The sequence below is a fragment of the Protopterus annectens genome, chromosome 5.part0 (genome assembly GCF_019279795.1).
Source record: "Protopterus annectens isolate FY-2018-M chromosome 5.part0, PAN1.0, whole genome shotgun sequence".
Lineage (NCBI taxonomy): Eukaryota > Metazoa > Chordata > Ceratodontiformes > Protopteridae > Protopterus > Protopterus annectens.
This window is the reverse complement of record NC_056735.1, coordinates 217,777,947-217,799,810: the sequence shown is the minus strand read 5'-3', so window position 1 is coordinate 217,799,810 and position 21,864 is coordinate 217,777,947. Positions and strand designations below refer to the sequence as shown.

Below are 21,864 nucleotides of genomic sequence, written 5' to 3'. Positions count from 1 at the left end.
TGGTGTTGTCACCAGAGAGGTCTGCATCAGGCAGCTGTCCAATATTTGGATAACTTTTTAGTCCTAGTAAATGGAGCCAATGGTGCCTGGGACGGCATGGATCATTTTACATAAATGGGGTTGGGGTCCTATTATTAGAAGACAAAATTGAAGGCTCCAAGAAAGTTCTAGTATTCCTAGGGTTAGAAACTGATATAGTGTTATCTCCCTTAAGGCTGCTAGGAAGCGAATTGAGACACTTGAAGGAAGGTATATTGAAGATGTTAGCCACTTAAAATGCCTGAATCAAGGTGGCCTAAGAGCTGTTGGCCTCCTCAACTTCGCCTTTAGGACTGTGCCACTAGGGTGGTCATTTACTTATAGGCCTGGCTAATTTGTTAAATAGTGGTCATCAGAAACCTTACTTGGTGAGATTGACCTACAGGTTTAAGAAAGACCTACGTAAATGGCATTTTCTGTTGACTAATTACTTACACTAGGGCATCAAAGGAACTCCACATATTTACTGATGCAACACAGGGCCTCAGTATAGGGATGTTCATAGGTTCATAGGTTCATAGGTTCATACTAGGCTATCTGCCCTAGGGCATTTATAAGCCTAGCCAGAATGTGTTTGGCTTTCGCCACCCATTTTAAATTAATTTTGCTATGCCCTTTTTTGAGGTTAGTATACTGTGCCTCTGTCTAACAGTGACACAGAAGTGATACCCAGGGTAAACCTATGATCTCCCATCCACTCATCAAGATTCCTCTTGAAGAGAGTCAATGAGGGACTCTGCCTAACCTGGACTGGGATTTTATTCCAGAGTGAAGGGAGCCTCTGGGTTATGAATCTGTCCCTCCAGCATGTCCTATTTATTTCAGTGCTGAGGTTCAAGTCTCTCAAGCGTGTAGCTCGATGGGATTTGGATTTTCTGAGGTGCAGCATGTCCATTAATTGCAGGTTGGACATGGCTTTATACGTCAGGCACAGATTGCCTCTGAACAGGCAGTATGCCACTGAGTAGAGCTGGAGTTTCTTTAACCGGGCAGCATATGGTATCTGTTCGGGCCCTTTGATCCTCTTGGTGAGGTACTTTTGGGGTCTTTCCAGTTGCTGCAGGTGTCTGGTAAGGTACATCCCAAAAGGGGCATTGTACTCAGTTATGGGCCTGATGAGGGATGAGTAAAGAGGCACGATGACCTCCCCTGATCTAGATGTGAATCCCTTCATGATTAGGTGGGCTATATAAAATGTTTTTCTAACCACTTTGGCCAAGTGGTTGTCAAATGAGAGACTGCTATCAACTTGGGTCCCCAGGTCCCTAATTACTTCTTCTGTACTTAATGGATTACCTCCTATGTGGTAATTTGTGGGCACTTTGTTTTTGCCAAAGGGGATGAATATACACTTTTTGGCGTTTAGCTTGAGGCCATGGCTCTGGCACCAGTTGTCTGTTTCTATGAGGCTCTTTTGGAGGATGCTTGTGTCAGCTGGAGAGTCAATTATGGCACCCAGTTTGCAGTCATCTGCGAACTTGGTCAGCCACAGTGCTTCCATGTTGGCCTGTACCTCCAAGAAATATATATCGAACAAGAGAGGTCCCAGGACTGAGCCTTGTGTGATGCCACTTGTAACTGGTTTGGAATCTGACATGGCTCCAGCATTTCTAATCATGTGGGTTCTGTCCTTGAGCCAGTTTGCAACCCATCTAGTGATATAGGAGTTTATATTTAAGCTGGTGAGCTTATCTATAATGCCCGAGTGGGGTATTGTATCGAAGGCTTTTGCGAGGTCCAGGTAGGCTGTGTGGACCACCTTCCCCTTGTCAATGGCCTTGGTGACTGTTTCAAAGAAATCAACCAGGTTTAAGAGGCAGGATCTGCCCTTAACAAAGCCGAACTGGGTAGGATCCAGTGTCTGTAGGTCCCCAATATCTTTATTTATGAGGTCAATGATGATCCTTTCCATAGCTTTGCAGACCAAGCTAGTCAGGCTTATGGGGCGATAGTTTCCAGGATCCGCTTGAGGCACCTCCTTTGTGGAGAGGGACCACAGTTGCTGTACGAAACTCTTTGGGTACATATCCTGTAGTAAGGCTGAGATTGAACAGTAGTTTTATGTTTGGGTTTAGCTCTTCTTGGAGTTCATGTAGGGCGCAGCCCGGGACACCGTCTGGTCCCATTGATGCTGTGTTTTTTGCTTTGGAGAGGGCAGCTCTTACCTGAGCATCTGAGATGTCAGGGGGGCAGCACTCTGCTGGGATAGATATGTGCCCTTTTGGTGGGGGGTTTGCGCTGAACCTGTCAGCTAGGACTTTGGCAATGTCTGTGGTTTCGGTGTATTTTTTGTCATTTTGGACTAATTCTGAGCATATCTGGGAATTACCACCCAGGTTCCTAACATAACTAAAGAAAGACTTGTGATTATCCTTAGTGTCCTGTGCAATTTTTCTCTCGAAGCTAGCCTTAGACGATTTTATGAGTGCCCGTAGTTTTTTGCTAATACTGATCAGAGATGCCTTCCCTTTTTGGAATTTTGCTCTATCATTTAGTAGCTTCCTCCTTCTATTGTATAGTTTGTTTATGGCTGGGGTCCACCAGATAGGACGTCTGCCTTTAGAGGATTGGGTCTTGGTTTTATTTTGGGATCGCATGATCCATGCATTCCTGAAGGTGTTCATAGAATGCGTTTATAAAGGATTCTGTGGTCTGAGCTGTATTTTCCACAGGCCTGGGAGCTTTGAAGGATTCCACCTCGGTTTTGAGGAGTGTGAAATTTGCTTTAGAGAAGTTTTTCACTGTGGTTTTCTGGGCAGGGGGTGGGGTCGGGATGTGAATATCCAGTGAGATTAGTTTATGGTCTGATCTTACCAGTGAGGGATACACTTCTGGTCTGGAGCATAGAGTCTCCATGTTGGTGATGATCAGGTCCAGTATGTTTTCCCCTCTTGTGGGAGTGGTAACAAGTTGTTCCATAACATTTGAGTTTATAAATTCTAGGAACCTTTGGTCTAGGGTGTTGGAGCTAGAGTAATGCTCCCAGTCTATGTTTTGGTAGTTGAAGTCGCCCAATATAATGGTGTATGGAGAGACCTTCATATTTTCCAGTGTTCTCTGGAAGGCCGAGTGGGGTTCCTGGGTTAGGGAGGGTGGTCTGTTGCAGGCTATAAACTGGAAGGCAGTTTTACCCACTGTTAGTTGCACATGGATATTCTCTGATGCTTCATGCTGTGCCACCAACCTGGAAGGGTGGGTATCTTTGACGAATATTGATACTCCCCCTCCTTTTGTGGGTCGGTCTAAGTTTTGGGGCCGCAAAGCATTTTATGAGGTATAACCTGGTAGTGCTGGGGTGCTCTCGGGAGCCTTGAACCAGGTTTCTGTTACTGCACAGATATCGATGTTCTCCATGCTAAGAGGAGTTTTGAGTGCGTGCATCTTGAGGTTTAGACTTCTGGCGTTGAGTAGCATTACTCTTAGTGGTTCTCAGTCCCTTGACCAACGTTTTGTTCTGCAGATCACAAAATAGATGTTGCATTCCTGTAACTTATGCCCATCTGTGTGGTAAGAGCACTTTTATAAGAACAGAATAGTTTTCTATTCAGACAATGGGGAAGTCATTCAGATGGTTGGGATAAAATACCTCTAAATAAAGAGGGGTTCAGTCCTTGACAAGATTGTTATTTCCTTACAAGCCCTCAAATCAATGTATCTTTTACTGGTAGGCATATCCCAGGGAAGCAAAATAGTTTTATTGACAGTCTTTCTCACCTACAGATTTCCAAATTTTGCATCCCGATTGTTTGTAAGGATCCTACCACTACTCTATTCTTGCTATACCTCATTGATGAGGAATAATGACATTGCTGGTTTGCAATTCATAAGCTGCCAGCACTAAAAATTTTATGGGGCAGCTTTATATATTTTATGATAAGTTTTCTATAATTTGCCTCATGGTGAGTGGATTTGGTCATTGGACTTGTCTACCCATTACCTAGTCTCCAGATGCTTGTTAAATGAACCTGTAAAGACTACAAAGATTCACATCATATTGGTTAAAGTGCCTGCATTTCCAGATATTTCCAAGTCTTGGTTCATCTTCGGTTTGCTAAAGGGTTGGGAAAAGGCAAAATGTGGTTTCCCAGTGATCACAGGAGGCCCATTGGAAAGAGTCCTTTATAAACTTTAGCTAAAGGTGTTCATTTTAGTATGTTGGGTGATGTATCTATGACCAGTGAGGCAGTAATCATATGGATTCAGAGATCTAAAAGAGGTCATTGGGAAAGTTGCCAACAGCTATCATTAGACAACTTTTGCTGCTTAGCTGCTATGCCCCATGCAGCTGTTAACAGCCCTATACAGGTTGTCTGGGAGGGTATCCATGGGAAAGTTAGTTTTCCAGCTTAATATGGTAGATTCTTACTCTAAAGGATATAAATTGTCTTTTACATAAAGCTCTGTCCTCTCAGGGGATTCTCAAAGCAGACCATTCCTCTCACTCATTCTATACTGACAGAGCATCTGATCTAGGAAGAGAGGGGGCAGTCTACTAAAGTCATAAAAGAATTGAATGTCGATCCACATCAACTTTTCTTAGCTATATTAGGTAGCTGTTTCCTTCAGTACTAATATGACCTTCAGTTTGCTATTCTCATTTCTGGTTGCACTAGCATTGTAGTCTCGGGTCACTCCATCCATACATTAGCTGATAAGAATGTAGCTGTTCAACTAAATTTTGTGAATTTAGGTCTTGATCCAACTATTGTTTAAATTATATGAAAGGCTGTGTTGGGAACAAGGAGCCCCAACTTTCAATACGGTTCTTCACAATGTCAGACAAACAAACCTCTTGCTGATTCAACCACAAGAGTGGATATATATATAAATATAGATATAATAGATATAGATATAGATATAGATATAGATGTAAATATAAATATAGATATAGATAAAGATAAAGGTATAGATATAGATACAGATATAGACAAAACTACACACAGGCCAGTATTATTTTAGTGTATTGTTTCATTAGTCAGTAATGAATAAGACTTGGCAGAAAAATTAGTTTTCCATTCCAGCATACTACATGTGTAGGTTGTGATGGCTTTTATGCAACTTTGGCTGTATGCAGCACATTCTGTCTCAGACAGCTGTCCATTGAAATTCATTGCAGTGTTGCTTACAACCATAAAAGGTAGGATCAGCCTGTGATGGCTGCCTCATGGGCAGTCACTGGGTAACCTTCTTCTGTTTTCTTTTCTCCCAGATTTCTTGGGTTATTTAGTCAATAGTATGCTTGGGGAGACTAAGAGATCCCCAGTACTGCACAGTTCCAATGGTATGCCAAGGCACAATGGTAGGAATACATTTCTGTGGAGGTAAAATGGAATGCTTCCTGTATTTATGCTGTCTAGATGGTTGAAATTACCATTTGGAGCAATTATGAATAATTTATGCTGACCAGTGAATAAATGATGAAGTTAAATGGTCACACCGGCTCTGCTGTCTGTGGTGTTTTTATAAGGTAGTAGATTCTGGAGGACAAAAGCTCTTCATCTGTGGATAATTTTTTCCCAAGGAATGAGTATAAAATGGCTTCATCTTTAACCCATGATGCCAGGAAAACCATTGTTAGTTCAGAAGAGGCTTTTGAGCCTCTCCATCTCTTACATCTTCGTGCAAAGGATGGTTACAGTATTGAGAGTTTGATAGCTTTAGTCACTTGTGTTTAAGCCATGACACCATATAAAAACATAGACATTTTGCAAATACATTTGTATTTCCTGTCTCTAACCCATAAATCTAATTTACACTAAAACTGTTAAAGTTTGCCAGTCCATCTTATTTCAATGGTATGCATGTAGACATGAAATAAAAACATCCTCAACATTGATTCCTAGACTTCTTGTATGTTATATAATTTTAAAATTCCTCATGATGGCTTCCTATGTTATTTGTTTTAATTCAGTTTTAAAAATTGCATCGAATGAACCAAAGCAGAAATCACCAAGTGTAGTGTAAACTAATGAATGTATTATTTTTATTTTTTTTTATTTTATTTTTTAAAATAATTATTTTTCTCCAACTAATCTAATTAAATGTTCACAATTAATGCTAATAAACCTGAGTAAGTACATTTTATGCATACAATTACATGCACAACAAGTATCATAAATACAGGAAATGTTAAAAATATAATGATAGTTGTACAATGAAACTTAAATCAATAAAATATAGACTTGCTAAGTTAGCATGTTGAATATTCATAACCTTTCTGCTCTCAACTTTAAAACTGATGTAATTAAGAAGCTGTCATGTAACCCTGGCAGTGTAGTTGAATCTTCTCTTAACTGCCAGATTAAGTCAGTATACTCTAACTTAGCCATCTGGACCCTAACCTGTAGTATCCTGATAAAAATGACCGAAAGGAATATCATGAGGGAAATTATCAGAGGTGTCACCAAGGCCTTCTACTTTCTTAAATGGTCACTGCTTCTTAATCTACTGCCCCCTGCAGGCCTAATCAATATAACATATGGCTGGTTCCAAAACTTGCTAACATATAGAATCCTGATCATTAAAACAGGATCCCCTATCTTGGACACCTCCCTTATCACTGAGGGGTACCTCAAGGCTCCATAATCTCTTATGTTTTATTCTTGCTCTTTACAATAAGATTACTTGGTGACTTCCCCATGTTATATGTCAAATCCATATACCTCCTAAGTTAAAAAATGCTTAAAAGTAAACTTCCAGCAGGTATCACCTGATTAAACTGCAGTCAAAAAAATATGTGTTCTATGCTATTTAGCATATGATGGAGATTATCACCCCTCACTCCAAATACTGGTATATATTACATAATAAACATGAACATTTTGAAGCAATGAATTCCAGCAAGTACCTAGGAATTTGGCTAGATCAAATGCAAAGCTTTCAAAAACACAAAAGGAACAAAATAAATAAACAAACTGCTCTTTGTAGCCTGGAAAATATCACAATTAGTGTTCTCAGAGGGCAGAGTAGTGATCAGCAAGGAAATATTATTAGCTCCGTTTGGTAATGGTCTCTCATTTATACGAACAGCCTTTAAGAATAAACTACAAACCTCATATAACATTCTCAAACTGAATACATTTCATTTTCTAGTGTAAGAAGACTTTCAATAAGGGAACATGCATCTTAACCTTTTAAGGCAAGAAATTTGAACAAAACCATAAAATAATGAGGGGAGATAGTCCCAAAATTGGAAAAGATTATAAATATTGCTCTTATAAACTTAGAAAGTTGATGCAATAGCAGGAATTTTATTACGCACATTTTTCTAAAGGATATGAAATCTGAAACTCAAGGACAAGGAGACCTGGTGGTGGAATGAGGAAGTACAGGAGAGTATACAGAGGAAGAGGCTGGCGAAGAAGAAGTGGGATTGTCAGAGAGATGAAGAAAGTAGACATGAGTAGAAGGAGATGAGGCACATGGCAAAGAGATAGGTGGCGAAGGCTAACGATAAGGCATATGGAGAGTTGTATGAAAGGTTGAACTCTAAAGAGGGAGAAAAGGACCTGTACCTGTAGATAGAGGGATCGAGCTGAGAAAGATGTGCAGCAGGTAAGGGTGATAAAGGATAGTGAGGGAAACATACTCACAAGCAAGGAGAGTGTGTTGAGCAGATGGAAAGAATACTTTGAGGGGCTGATGAATGAAGAGAATGAGAGATAGAGAGAGAGAAGGTTGTTTGATGTGGGGATAGTGAATCAGGAAGTGAAACAGATTAGCAAGGAGGAAGTACGGACAGCTATGAAGAGGATGAAGAATGGAAAGGCTGTTGGTCCAGATGACATACCAGTGGAAGCATGGAGGTGCTTAGGAGAAATGGCAGTGGAGTTCTTAATCAGATTGTTTAATGAAATCTTGGAAACTCAGAGGATGCCTGAGGAGTGGAGAAAAAATGTTTTGGTACCTATTTTTAAGAATAAGGGTGATGTGCAGAGTTGTAGCAACTACAGCGGGATAAAACTAATCAGTTACAGCTTGAAGTTATGGGAAAGAGTAGTGGAATCTAGGTTAAGAAGGGAGGTGATGATTAGCAATCAGCAATATGGTTTCATGCTGGGAAAGAGCACTACAGATGCAATGTTTGCTTTGAGACTGTTGATGGAGAAATATAGGGAAGGTCAGAAGGAGTTTCATTATGTCTTTGTGGATTTAGAGAAAGCATATGACAGGGTGCCTAGAGAGGAGTTGTGGTATTGTATGAGGAAGTCAGGAGTGGCAGAGAAGTATGTAAGAGTCGTACAAGATATGTACGAGGATAGTGTGACAGTGGTGAAGTCTGCAGTGGGAGTGACAGATCCGTTTAAGGTGGAGGTGGGGTTACATCAAGGATCAGCTCAGAGCCCTTTCTTATTTGCAACGGTGATGGACAGGTTGATAGACGAGATCAGACAGGAGTCCCCGTGGACTATGATGTTTGCAGATGACATTGTGATCTGTAGTGAGAGTAGGGAACAGGTGGAGGAGACCCTGGAGAGGTGGAGATATGCTCTAGAGAGAGAAGGAATGAAGGTCAGCAGGACTAAGACAGAATATATGTGTGTGAATGAGAGGGAGAATAGAGGAATAGTGAGGATGCAGGGAGTAGAGGTGGCAAAGGTGAATGAGTTTAAGTCTTGTGATCAACAGTTCAGAGTAATGGTGAGTGTGGAAGAGAGGTGAAGAAGAGATACAGGCAGGGTGGAATAGGTGGAGAAGAGTGTCAGGAGTGTTTTGTGACAGACGGGTACCAGTAAGAGTGAAAGGGAAGGTCGACAAGAGTGTAGTGAGACCAGCTATGTTGTATAAGTTGGAGACAGTGGCATTGACAAAAAGGCAGGAATCAGAGCTGGAACTGGCAGAGTTAAAGATGTTAAGATTTGCACTGGGTGTGACAGGGATGGACAGGATTAGGAATCAGTATATTAGAGGGTCAGCTCAGGTTGGACAGTTTGGAGACAAAGTCAGAGAGGCGAAATTGCGTTGGTTTGGACATGTGCTGAGGAGGGATGATGGGTATATTGGGAAAAGGATGCTAAGGATGGAACAGCCAGGTAAGAGGAAAAGAGGAAGGCCTAAGATAATGTTTATGGACATAGTGAGAGAGGACATGCAGGCGGTTGATGTGACTGAGCAATATGCAGAGGACAGGAAGAAATGGAAACAAATGATCCGCTGTGGCGACCCCTAACGGGAACAGACAAAAGAGAATAAGAAGATGAAATCTGAAACTCTGATGTATGCCATTATTTAGTGACTTCAATCTTTAGTGATTTGCCAAAAACAAATCACAAATTCTATGAAGAACGGACCAAAAATATGAGAAAAAAATCTGGATATTCTGCAAAATTCTTGACGGCTGAGGTATTTTTATTCAGCAACCACAGCTTTTGAATTCTTGTCATTAAACATTTGTATAGCCTGCTCTCTTCTCCACAGAACACTGAAAGTTACAAAATGACTTCTGTATCTCACTAACAAACATATCCAAAAAGCAGCCAAAAACAGAAGATTAAATCAACTAAATCCTTGAATGAGCAAACTTAGTCTTTCTTGAGATTAGCAAATAAGAAACTAACTCAACAGTGGTTCTAAAACACCCACTAACACCTATATACTTTTATAAAAATAAGACTACACCCATTTAATTTTAAGAGAAGATATATTAGGATAACTAGGTGCCATTTTCTCTCTACTTTAATGCAGATAGTTTGTGTATTTGCTACATGGCATGTAGTGTACCTCAACTATATTAATTAATTCCCATACAGTTATTTTCCTTTTCAACTGTATTTTATTGTATTTCACTTTATCCACCACTCACTATATCAAGTGTCAACTCACAACCTCTGTGTATAACTTAGATTGGCTATTACTCTAAGGGTGAGTCTGAAATACGTCCATTAAGATCAGTGTCTCTACACCAGTTAAAATAATGCAGCAGAATACAATAAAATAAAACAATGTGTTTGCATGTGTGTATTTATGTGTAGGTGTTTGTGTTTTGCATGTGTGCATGTTGTGTACAAGTGTGCGCGTGCGCATGTGCTTATATGTTCTTTATATGTTCTATCTCTCCATCTTACTGTTACCCTGGCAACACATGGATTGCAAACAATAAATCCTACACAATGCCATCCATGGCAAAATATCTCCTGCCCTCCTTTCTGTTTTTCTTTACCCAGACAGGAAGGCTTTCTAACATTTGCTATAGAGCCATAGGATACAAAGGAGATCAACATAACCTTGAAGACTGAAGGAAGTGCAGCGTGACAGGGCTAATGGTCTTGATCTATTTGACACATTAGTTCTCTGACATTTTTTGTTCTCATACATACTATGGTAAATAAATAAATAATGCAATCCATCTGCTTCAGCATTTACTCTATAAATTTACAAAAAGGTTTCGGGCTGTGTATTTAACTACCACATAGAATATAAAGATTATAATTCTTGCCTGGGTCCATTTACAAAGGCCATTACACAGTTCTGTTGAACATGTCAGAATCTGGGGTTGTGCATGTGAAAGGGAGAGCAAGTGTTTGGAGCAGTAATTCAAGTCCCTTTGTTTTTTTAAAAAATATATATATATTACAGGTGTCTTTGCTTTTAGGGAACATTTTTCATTTCATACACAACTCAAGAAAGAAGGAAATTATTGTAATTTTCCTCTGAAAGGTTACCAGCATGTTCCTTTTCTGTGTCCTGACTCACCACTCCACCTACACACTCCAACATTTCCAGGTATAATTATAGCCTGCATACAGAAAGATGTTTCATTCACATTACAGCACTGCTTCTTTCAGTTATGATGTCATGATCAAGGCTTGGATTTTATCACCCTATTTATTCTTGTGAGGTTTTGAGACCATTAGACAATTGACAGGGAGTTTTTTAAATTACTTTTCTTGTACTGATCTTTATAGGACAATAATTATGTCATCATACACACACACACACACACACACACACACACACACACACACACACACACACACACACAAGCATGCTCCCTCCACAGCACACATGTATACTCACATTCACACATGTAGACCTAGAGACAGACAGGCGATAATTATTTCAGTTTCATTTTTTGTTCACCAACATGTATGTTCATTACTATTATGAAAACATTTCAGTTTTCAATTATGTGTTTTTCTTCAAAACGCATTCATTAAATAAATTTTCTGCTGTATTTTATGCAACATATACAATATAAAGCAATCCATTTTGTGCAGTCTTATGAAGTTTTAGTCATGTGTCTGTTTTAGTGTGGTAAACTGAGGACACATTGGCAGCATTTTCAGTGTTTTACAAGAAAATCATGGAGCTATCTCTTTCTTTTACCTTGTGCTGGGGGCACTCATTTCTCAAAAAACATATTTGTACCCTCAGATCCTGAGAATGTACAGGTGATATGTCAGGTATAGGTACCTGTGTACTGGCACACAAATAGATTTTGTGTTCCCCCAACCATAAGCCACTGCCCTTGAACAGATGTTTACACCAGGTACCTCACCTTTGACATGACGTGCTGATGGTATGGAGAAGGGGAGTCCTTCCTTAGAATTTCTGGGTGTACAGGTACCTCTATGTGGTGAATCATCTGTTTGTCCCATGGATCCCTAGATAAAAGAAACATGTTTTTGAGAAATGAGAATTTGTAGTCAAGGTAAAAGAAGAGGACATTTGTGTTGTCTTATAATCATTAGAGGGGTGTTGAGGTACATCATTATCATTAAATTGAACTTTGCAAGTGAATAATAGCATTTATATTAAAAGATATATTTTAACAAATATTTTAACAAGCATTTTACTAGACAGGAAGTTTCTTGTATGATTGTTCAGCATAACCACATGTTTGATTACTGTGGCAACAACTTATAATTAGCAAAATTATTGCTTCTGGAGGTACATAATTGAAAGTTTGAAATGCATACTGTGAGTTCCACAACTTTAAAAAATAAATGTGATGAGCATAAAAATGAACTTCGAAGCTTCCTGTTACACGTAGTAAGCAGTTTTGTAGGGAGCTATATTGCTTGTACCTCTAACGTGAGTCTACTCCTCCAAACCTCCAAATATTAACTCCAAGATTGCTGTATCTCAGAGAAGGAATAATTTTGTCACATATAGTAACTGTGGACTTCAGTTACTGCTTTTCCCAATATTCACAGTTAAACTGTTGCTATTTCAAAGAGCATTCTGTTCTTATCCTCCTTGGATGTACAATGGAATTCCCTTTTTGGGGTACTCTTAAAATCAAGTAGGTTTATCAGGTATATAGATAAACAGATATGTAGACGCAGTAGCAGATGCACACAGACACACACACACACACACACACACACACACACACACACACACACACACACACACACACACACACACACACACAAACACACATTAAACTAAAACATTTTGAGAGGGAATTGTTCTAGGGCAAATGTTTCATCTGCATGTTATATTTGGTCACAAAGAAAATGTTGTCAATCACAATATGCAGATTTTTTAAAATATGAGGATGTACAGCTTTGAAAATGGGATATTCACTTTATCTCTAAGGGTATGTGATCTTGGTGTTAGTATATATCAGTAATGGAGGTACAGCCCCCTGCCTTCCTGTTACAAAAAGGTTTTGAACTTTAACAGACATCAGCATCTCAGTATGCAACCTTTCCTCCATGACCATATGAATTACAGTCAAATAATGTGCAACATCTAGAAAAAGACCCATTCTGAACCGTGTCTACAGTTTTTATAGTGAGGAAAAGTGAAAGAATTAAAGATAAAACCAACATTTTGATTGGCTTAGGTCCACCACAGATATTGTCCTAGAAAAGGCAGGACTGTTTCATTTACAAATATGATATAGACTTTCAGATTTCTACCTATTCTGCATTATCTCAAATGCAAACAAAAAAAGTATTAAACACAGACCAGAAACCTTTTCATGGCATGCACAAAATTATTTCTTATTTTCTTAGATTCATGCTTCACAAAGCATAATTGTTTAAATGTGCAATTTTTCCTAGGAAACAATTAAGTCAACAACTGGCCTTTTTTAACTGGTATGGAATGTCTGTTCTGTATGAGTTATAGAAATATGAGTCATTTTGTGGGAGCCAGCTTCACTTTTCTTCTGTCGTTCATGCAATGTGTTAAATTACTACAATGCCAGCACTTGCATAGGTCAGATTTGTTATTTTTCTCCAAGAATAAATGATACAAGAGAACAATCAAACAATCAAACTGCATATGCATACATTACATTAAATAAACAAAATATTCTAGCTTAAGTTACATACAAGTGTGTTTTTATTTCACTTCATTTGGCAATACTGCTAATGTTTCCTGGTTGTTAAATGAAAGCGTCCAGCTAAGCATATAGTGAAATAATGAATGTATGGAATAAATAAAGATGTTTCTACTGTAATAGCCAGTAAATGAGCCGGTATGATAAGAATGCATACATTGATAAAACACACATGATAACAAATGGAAAGAAGGACTTAAGGTTTAAGCAACCATGTTTTATATTATTGGCAAACAGATATAACATGTACTATGCACCTTACACCTGTTGTGGTAGATAGTATAGCATAAGAAATATATGTATGTACGTATGTATGTATGTATGTATCCATCTGCCTGTCTCTCTATCTATCTATCTATCTATCTATCTATCTATCTATCTATCTATCTATCTATCTATCTATCTATATATCTATCTATCTATTTATGCTTATTTGATAACCAGGTAAGGGGACTAATACAATGTTCCTTTCCATCCATGAGCTAATGCACAGGCTAAATATATTGTATATAACATCAAAGATTTTAGTATCTGTTTACATATAAGATATACATTATTAACTTCACTTAGTAAACATTGTTCAATATCCTGATCACAGTATAGCAATAAAAACCAGGCTGTAGTCCCTCGACCTGAACGTAGCTCCAATGACCGACCCAGGAGAAAACTCGTCTTACAAACAAAATACAGAATGCGAAACGCAAACGCAAGGCTTGACTTAGCGCTTTCACCTTTATTAATAAATACAAAGGCTTTATCAGAGTAATTCACTCTAACAATTAACAAAGATTTTATACGTTTGATGTCATGCACACACCTCCTATACAAACCAATGTGATTTCAGAATGCTTAACTCAACTTCATTCAAACTAACGCTGACAATTACTTGTAAAAATGTAAACATTATAACCAAAAAGGCTTCAATATACATGTGCAAAAATGTGCAAAAATATGAATAATATGTTAAAAACTAAAACTACTAAAAAGTTTTAAAAATTAAAGGTAATAAGGCCTTAACTTTAAAATACTAGCAATGGATATGTGCTCATTGATACCTGGGGGCTTGGAAGTGTCTAACCTTAATTGCCATAAACATTCTTTTACTTCCAGTAATGTTCTAACATCGCCCCCTCTATCAAAGTATGGTATCCTGTCAATCACAAAAAATATAAATTTGTTAAAATTAATACATGCTCGACTGTGTACATATAAGGCATTAGTGGACTTTGCATTTTTAATATCTCTTGTGTGTTCTTTTATTCTTGAACTCAGGTTCCTAATCGTTTTTCCTATATGAAATGCAGGGCAGCTCAAACAGATAGCTACATAAACAACCATCTTGGTGTTGCAATTGATATGTCCTGGACATCTAATAACTCTGCCATAATTCCCTATAGTCACATAGGGCCAGTTGTTGATAAATTTACACACACCACAAGCCCCACACTTATTCATACTGGAGCTTTTAAATACACTAGCACCCTTGTCCATTTCCAAAAGCTCCTTTAAATTATTACCTCTACTATAGGTTATAAAAGGTTTGATACCTAAGATAGAGGTAAAATCCTTATTAAACACACTCGACCATGTGTCTTCTAAAATCAATCTAATGTGATCAAAAAAGGGGTTATAGGGTAAAATCATAACATTTTTACCTATATCACCGCTATCATTATTGCCACGAATTTTGTTGTTTTGATGTACTTCCACTAATTCGCCTTTCAAGAGGGCCTTTTTAATTCTACCTCTTTTCGAATTATATTTAATACATCAACTGGATAGTCCCTTTCTTGAAACATGTTAACTAAGCTAGTTATTTCCTTCTCAAACAGTCTATCATCGCTCACTAGTCTTGAAAGTCTTACCATTTGTCCTTTTATAATATTCTTTTTTTGGTGAAAGGGATGGCAACTCTTAAAATGCAAAAAGGAATTCGAGCATGTCTTTTTTCTATATATTCCTGATTGAATTGTGTTCTCCTCTTTGTCTTACATCAATAAAAGATCTAAATAGTTACAATTCTCTTTATAAATATTAAAGGTAAAATTTAAATATGATGTAGTAGTGTTAAGATAGTCCATAAAATCAACAATCTCCATTTCAATTCCTTTCCAAAAAATCTAAATATCATCCAGGAAATGCAAATATAACTTAATGTTCATATTAAATTTTGATGTTAAGACATGTTGCGTCTCCCAATCCACCAAAACTAAGCTGGCGTAAACTGGGGCACACTTGGCGCCCATGGCCACCCCCGTAGTTTGCCTAAATAATTCACCATCAAATGATAAGAAGTTGTTCAGCAGGACCACCTCTATCAAGTCAACTAAAAGACTTGTTTTAACTCTATGAAAGTCACTATATTTAGTCGAACACTTCCCAAAACATTCCAATCCTTGTTCGTGTGGTATGACGGAGAGCAAATTCATAACATCAATAGTAATCATAAAGATTTCCTCATCTAATTTAATGCTGTTAATAATTTCCAAACAGTGCCATGAGTCCCTAAGTATGTGCGGAAGTTTTTTCAAAATTTGTTTACAATGAAAATCAACATAAGCAGCCAATGGTTCAGTTTTCGAACCTTTGGCAGACACAATAGGTCTATATGGGTTTTTTGATCTTTGTGGATCTTTGGAATTCCAAAAATTTTTGGTGTCAAAGGGAATTCCACCAAAAGAAACTCGTATTCTATAGTAACCTATAGTTGTCATTAGTCATCAATTCGTTAAGACAAAACCTTTCACTGGAGGTTAAACTGTCTTCCATGTCTATCTTTCTTTTAAGAACTCTCCTAATTTGTGTCTCAAACATTTCTTCATATAAATAAATAATGGGATTCATGGCCGGAATGAAAACACTAGACCTCTTTAAAATAATGGTCCTATTAACCCCCACATTAGGGGTATCAGCATTTTTAGAAAAAAAACATCTTAAGATTTAATAACCTAGTGTATAATTTAAGGTTTAATAAGACTTTTGCTGTATCATGTCTATATATAGGAACAAATTTAAAATGTTTTTTGAACAATGACAAGTGATCACTTCGTCGCTGTAGGGGTGTGTAATTGTAAATAAACATATTGTCATAATTAATACAATCATATGATTCTATCTTTGTCATCTCCCCTGTCATATAGTTCATGATGGTTAAATTTAAATCTTCATTTACACACTCTTGGGTGTTAATCATATCACACTTGTTTGTAAAAAACACACCATCGTTATTCACAGTACTACTTGGCAAATTCAAATAATCAACTTCAAGTTCATTCCCAAAGTCAAAGACGCTAGCACCAACATCAATAACATTGTTGTCACTAACGAGTTCGGCTCCAGCCTTGGGGCCGTACATGTTAACATCAAAAATAGATGTTAGTATACCCTGTTGTTCCTTTCTGACCATCTCCGCCCCCCTAGGGGCCTCTGCTGATTCTCCCTGTGTCGTTCCTGTTGATGAACTACCCTGTTGCGTTCTCGAATCCTCTCTGAGTGTCGAACAGGGGGGTTCTCTAAAAAGGCTAATTTTCAATGTCATGACCATCATCGCAAAATAAATTGTTAACAGGCCCTTCCTTATATGAAGTCAGCCTTCGTTGATCAACTATAGAGTGATGAAAGCCGACAAGGGTGGAGGTGTTGTCATCATGTTAAGTATAGATTACAACAACAGTATGCTTAATTTGTTAAATTATACCAATACTTACATTAGAGTCTCTAAGAATGAGATCAATAGGGCGTATGCTAAAATTGATTGGATACTATATGAATGGTTAATGGAGGGTATTATTGGCAGAAAAGAATACGAGTTTCTTTTCATGGAATTCCCTTTGACACCAAACATTTTTGGAATTCCAAAGATCGAAAACTGAACCATTGGCTGCTTATGTTGATTTTCATTGTAAACAAATTTTGAAAAAACTTCCGCACATACTTAGGGACTCATGGCACTGTTTGGAAATTATTAACAGTGTTAAATTAGATGAAGAAATATTTATGATTACTATTGATGTTATGAATTTGTTCTCCGTCATACCATATGAACAAGGATTGGAAAGTCTTGGGAAGTGTTTGACTAAATATAGTGACTTTCATAGAGTTAAAACAAGTCTTTTAGTTGACTTTATAGAGGTGGTCCTGATGAACAACTTCTTATCATTTGATGGTGAATTATTTAGGCAAACTACGGGGATGGCCATGGGCGCCAAGTGTGCCCCAGTTTATGCCAACTTAGTTTTGGTGGATTGGGAGACGCAACATGTCCTAACATCAAAATTTAATGTGAACATTAAGTTATATTTGCATTTCCTGGATGATATTTTGATTTTTTGGAAAGGAACTGAAATGGAGATTGTTGATTTTATGGACTATCTTAACACTACTATATCATATTTCAAGTTTACCTTTAATATTTATAAAGAGAATTGTAACTATTTAAATCTTTTATTGATGTATGACAAAGAGAAGAACACAATTCAATCAGGAATATATATATAAAAGACATACTCGAATTCTTTTTTGCATTTTAAGAGTTGCCATCCTTTTCACCAAAAAAAGTATATTATAAAAGGACAAATGGTAAGACTTTCAAGACTAGTGAGCGATGATAGACTGTTTGAGAAGGAAATAACTAGCTTAGTTAACATGTTTCAAGAAAGGGACTATCCAGTTGAAGTATTAAATAGAATTCGAAAAGAGGTAGAATTAAAAAGGCCCTCTACCTTTAAGCCCATCTTGAAAGGCAGATTAGTGGAAGTACATCAAAATAACAAAATTCGTAGCAATAATGGTAGCGGTGATATAGGTAAAAATTTTATGATTTTACCCTATAACCCCTTGTTTGATCACATTAGATTGATTTTAGAAGACACATGGTCGAGTGTGTTTAATAAGGATTTTACCTTTATCTTAGGTATCAAACCTTTTATAACCTATAGTAGAGGTAATAATTTAAAGGAGCTTTTGGAAATGGACAAGGGTGCTAGTGTATTTAAAAGCTCCAGTATGAATAAGTGTGGGGCTTGTTGTGTGTGTAAATTTATCAACAATGGGCCCTATGTGACTATAGGTAATTATGGCCGAGTTATTAGATGTCCAGGACACGTCAATTGCAACACCAAGATGGTTGTTTATGTAGCTACCTGTTTGAGCTGCCCCGCATTTTATATAGGAAAAACGATTAGGAACCTGAGTTCCAGAATAAAAGAACACACAAGAGATATCAAAAATGCAAAGTCCACTAATGCCTTATATGTACACAGTCGAGCATGTATTAATTTTAACAAATTTATATTTTTTTGTGATTGACAGGATACCATACTTTGATAGAGGGGGCGATGTTAGAACATTACTGGAAGTAAAAGAATGTTTATGGCAATTAAGGTTAGACACTTCCAAGCCCCCAGGTGTCAATGAGCACACATCCATTGCTAGTATTTTAAAGTTAAGGTCTTATTACCCTTAATTTTTAAAACTTTTTAGTAGTTTTAGTTTTTAACATATTATTCAGATTTTTGCACATGTATATTGAAGCCTTTTTGGTTATAATGTTTACATTTTTACAAGTAATTGTCAGCGTTAGTTTGAATGAAGTTGAGTTAAGCATTCTGAAATCACATTGGTTTGTATAGGAGGTGTGTGCATGACATCAAACGTATAAAATCTTTGTTAATTGTTAGAGTGAATTACTCTGATGAAGCCTTTGTATGTATTAATAAAGGTGAAAGCGCTAAGTCAAGCCTTGCGTTTGCATTTCGCATTCTGTATTTTGTTTGTAAGACGAGTTTTCTCCTGGGTCGGTCATTGGAGCTACGTTCAGGTCGAGGGACTACAGCCTGGTTTTTGTTTACAAGTCTGGTTGTGTTTCAGTTTATTGGCACAGTATAGCAATAAGACTGACTTTGAACATAGTAAACTTTAGACCCAAATCTGGAAATTACTTTGGAAAATTTAAAAACATCTTGTCTCAAACCAGCTGGACACCAATGGTAATCTCCTAAGATGCTGAAACTGCTATCAATAACTTAACAGTTACCCTGTTAACTACACAAAACAAACTCTTTCACTTGATATTATACATTGAAAGCCATATCAAAGCAATCAGCTAACAAAATAATAAAACAACCATATGACAACTTACAAATGAGGTCAGGGAGACATATAAGAAAACCAGCATAACAGAAGCCAAAGAAAGATTTGTTATGCTGTGTAACCTAGTAGAAAAAAGGAGCATGGGAAAACACATACCTCCAAAACTACCAAACCTCCCTGTTTAACCAACCTAAAAAAAAAGAAAATTGTACCCGAGTAAACCAACTTTATGACAGAGACAAAAAAAAATTATTTTGTCGATAGATACAGAAGTACAAAAAGCCTTTTCTACCCAGAAGATTTTCTCACCGAATTCAGCCAGCTTTCTACTCCCCCTTTAACTCCACCAAATTTGCCCACCCTAATCGCAAATCATCCAGACTTTTTCCTACTATTCTGTTTCAAACAATCACAGCAAAAGGCATTAAAAATTACTTAGTAAAATCCCAGATGATATCCTAACAGGCATGGATGACCCCCGCCCTTGGTTTATTAAAGCATGAACATATAATTTACTTGACAGACATTTATAACCTTTGCTTCTGTCAAAACAGCTTCCATGCATTATTAAATCTACCCCAAAAACAAAAACAAAAATGTATTTATATTTAATTATTTGTCTTTGCTGACAGTGAAGTTCATATAGCTGTACAGCTAGTTATCACAGTTTGAATATTTCATTTTTGTAAATGTTTATATATTTTTTTCTGATTATGATGATAATTTTATCAAATTGTCCAGAAAATAAACCTCTTCCACATATACTTCAGGCTCATAGCTATACTATAAATACTTTAAAAATCACTTGAAAAACTTTGCCGTCAGCCAAATCTTTGATTAAATTTCTGCCCAAGGACTGCTATACAGGATCCAGCATAGAGTCTGAGCAAACCTCAGTGCCATGGCAGATATACAGACTTTAAATAATAACACACCAGTGGTAATTGACAAAGGACAGCAAACTGGAGATATATTGCAAAAACCTTTGTCCTACTAGCTTATAGAATTAGCAACAAAGCCCCCCATTGGTTCAGTAACTTTGTTTTCCCCTGCGCATTCTCTGTTAAAGTACTTTCTTCCACTTCCCCTCAAAGTAACCTTCCTTTAATGTGTCTCACATTGTTCTGTTCTATTATAATTTCTCAACTCCATTTAGATAAACAGTAAACACAGTCCTCTCAGACATTCCCCTAAATCCTATCATTTAGTATGCAGATGACATGGTCATCTAGATATGCTAAATTTCAGCTTAAGCAAAACCTTATAATCTTTGCTGACTGGTTACATTCCGTGGAGCAGAAAGTAAGCCCAAACAAAATTAAAGTCATGCTCCTGATCTCCCCAACTTGGCCATTGTTGTCCAGGACCCATTTAGATAAAGAAACAAAAAACTCTGACAAAACATTCATAAAACTAGGGTAAGAATACAACTTGACATGGAAAATGTCCCACTGTTTATCCTCATCATGCAGATAAGCCATTGGAAAAGAATATTCTAGAATATGCCATTCATATTATAGCCACAATATTAAAGAAGAATCGTATCTCACTAAGAACATCTAAAAATATGCTGATTCATCTTCTTACCCCCAAGAATGAAACACTACTGCTTAGTTTAAAAAAGTGCTAAATAACTTTCAGAGAAAAATAAAAGTAGCTCATCTGGTGCCTCCTCACATCAAAGATGAGGAACAAGCAAACAAACAAAAAATAAGTAAACGGAATAAAAATAAAAGCCATTCTCCATTCCTGGAACAAGTTTGTTTGCCAACTCTGTTGATCAACTTGCTACATAAACTAAGGTGCTTCAGTAGAGCTGCAAATGTTGTATTGCCATTCATTTATGAAGCCCTGACATCTTCATTGCTTAATCAACCAATGCTGGGATAGCACTCTTGCATCATTGGCACCTGTTGATCATGCCTCCTAACAGATTGGCACTAGGGTAGTTGCCCTCTTTGCTCTGCCCTAGTTATAGCTCTGGTCTTGCAGCCCATAATAAGTAAAACAATCTTCTAGACTCCTTACGTATCTAACTAATAAATCAAAAAAAAGTCCTCTTCATATCTTGTAGGCAGACACACACCACAACAAAAAATATACAACCTCAGGTCTCAAATTGTCTGAAAGTCCCAAAAAATGTTTAGTTGCCTCAGCTTCATAACCCTAATCTCTGGTGACTATTCCCACTATCAATAAAAAATTCAGCTACTCTTCCAAAGTTAAAAATAGTTTAAACAGCACCTAATAAAAGAACATCACTGTATTACCAATAATAATAGCATAACTTAAAGTTTCTTCCAAAAAGCTGCACCATTACCCATCTCATTCTAAACAAAATCATCCTAGAGAAAGCATATGTCAATTCACAACAAACCCACTTTTTACTCTTGACTCACTCTTTCCCACCTTCCAGTTTCCTTTCTATTACTTTCTTATCT

At 37.2% G+C, this 21,864-nt stretch overlaps 1 protein-coding gene across 2 annotated transcripts in view; it reads right to left on the bottom strand.

The window, feature by feature from the left end:
• Nucleotides 1–21,864, bottom strand: part of GRM5 (glutamate metabotropic receptor 5) — a 1,888,276-nt gene that overhangs the window by 47,464 nt on the left and 1,818,948 nt on the right. Inside the window, exon 9 of one of the 2 annotated variants that reach the window (XM_044072206.1) lies at nt 11,537–11,642. The exons of the other annotated variant lie outside the window; for it this stretch is intronic. Within the exon in view, the coding sequence (XP_043928141.1) occupies nt 11,537–11,642 (106 nt within the window). The remainder of the gene's footprint in view (nt 1–11,536; nt 11,643–21,864) is intronic. 2 annotated transcript variants of the gene reach the window in all.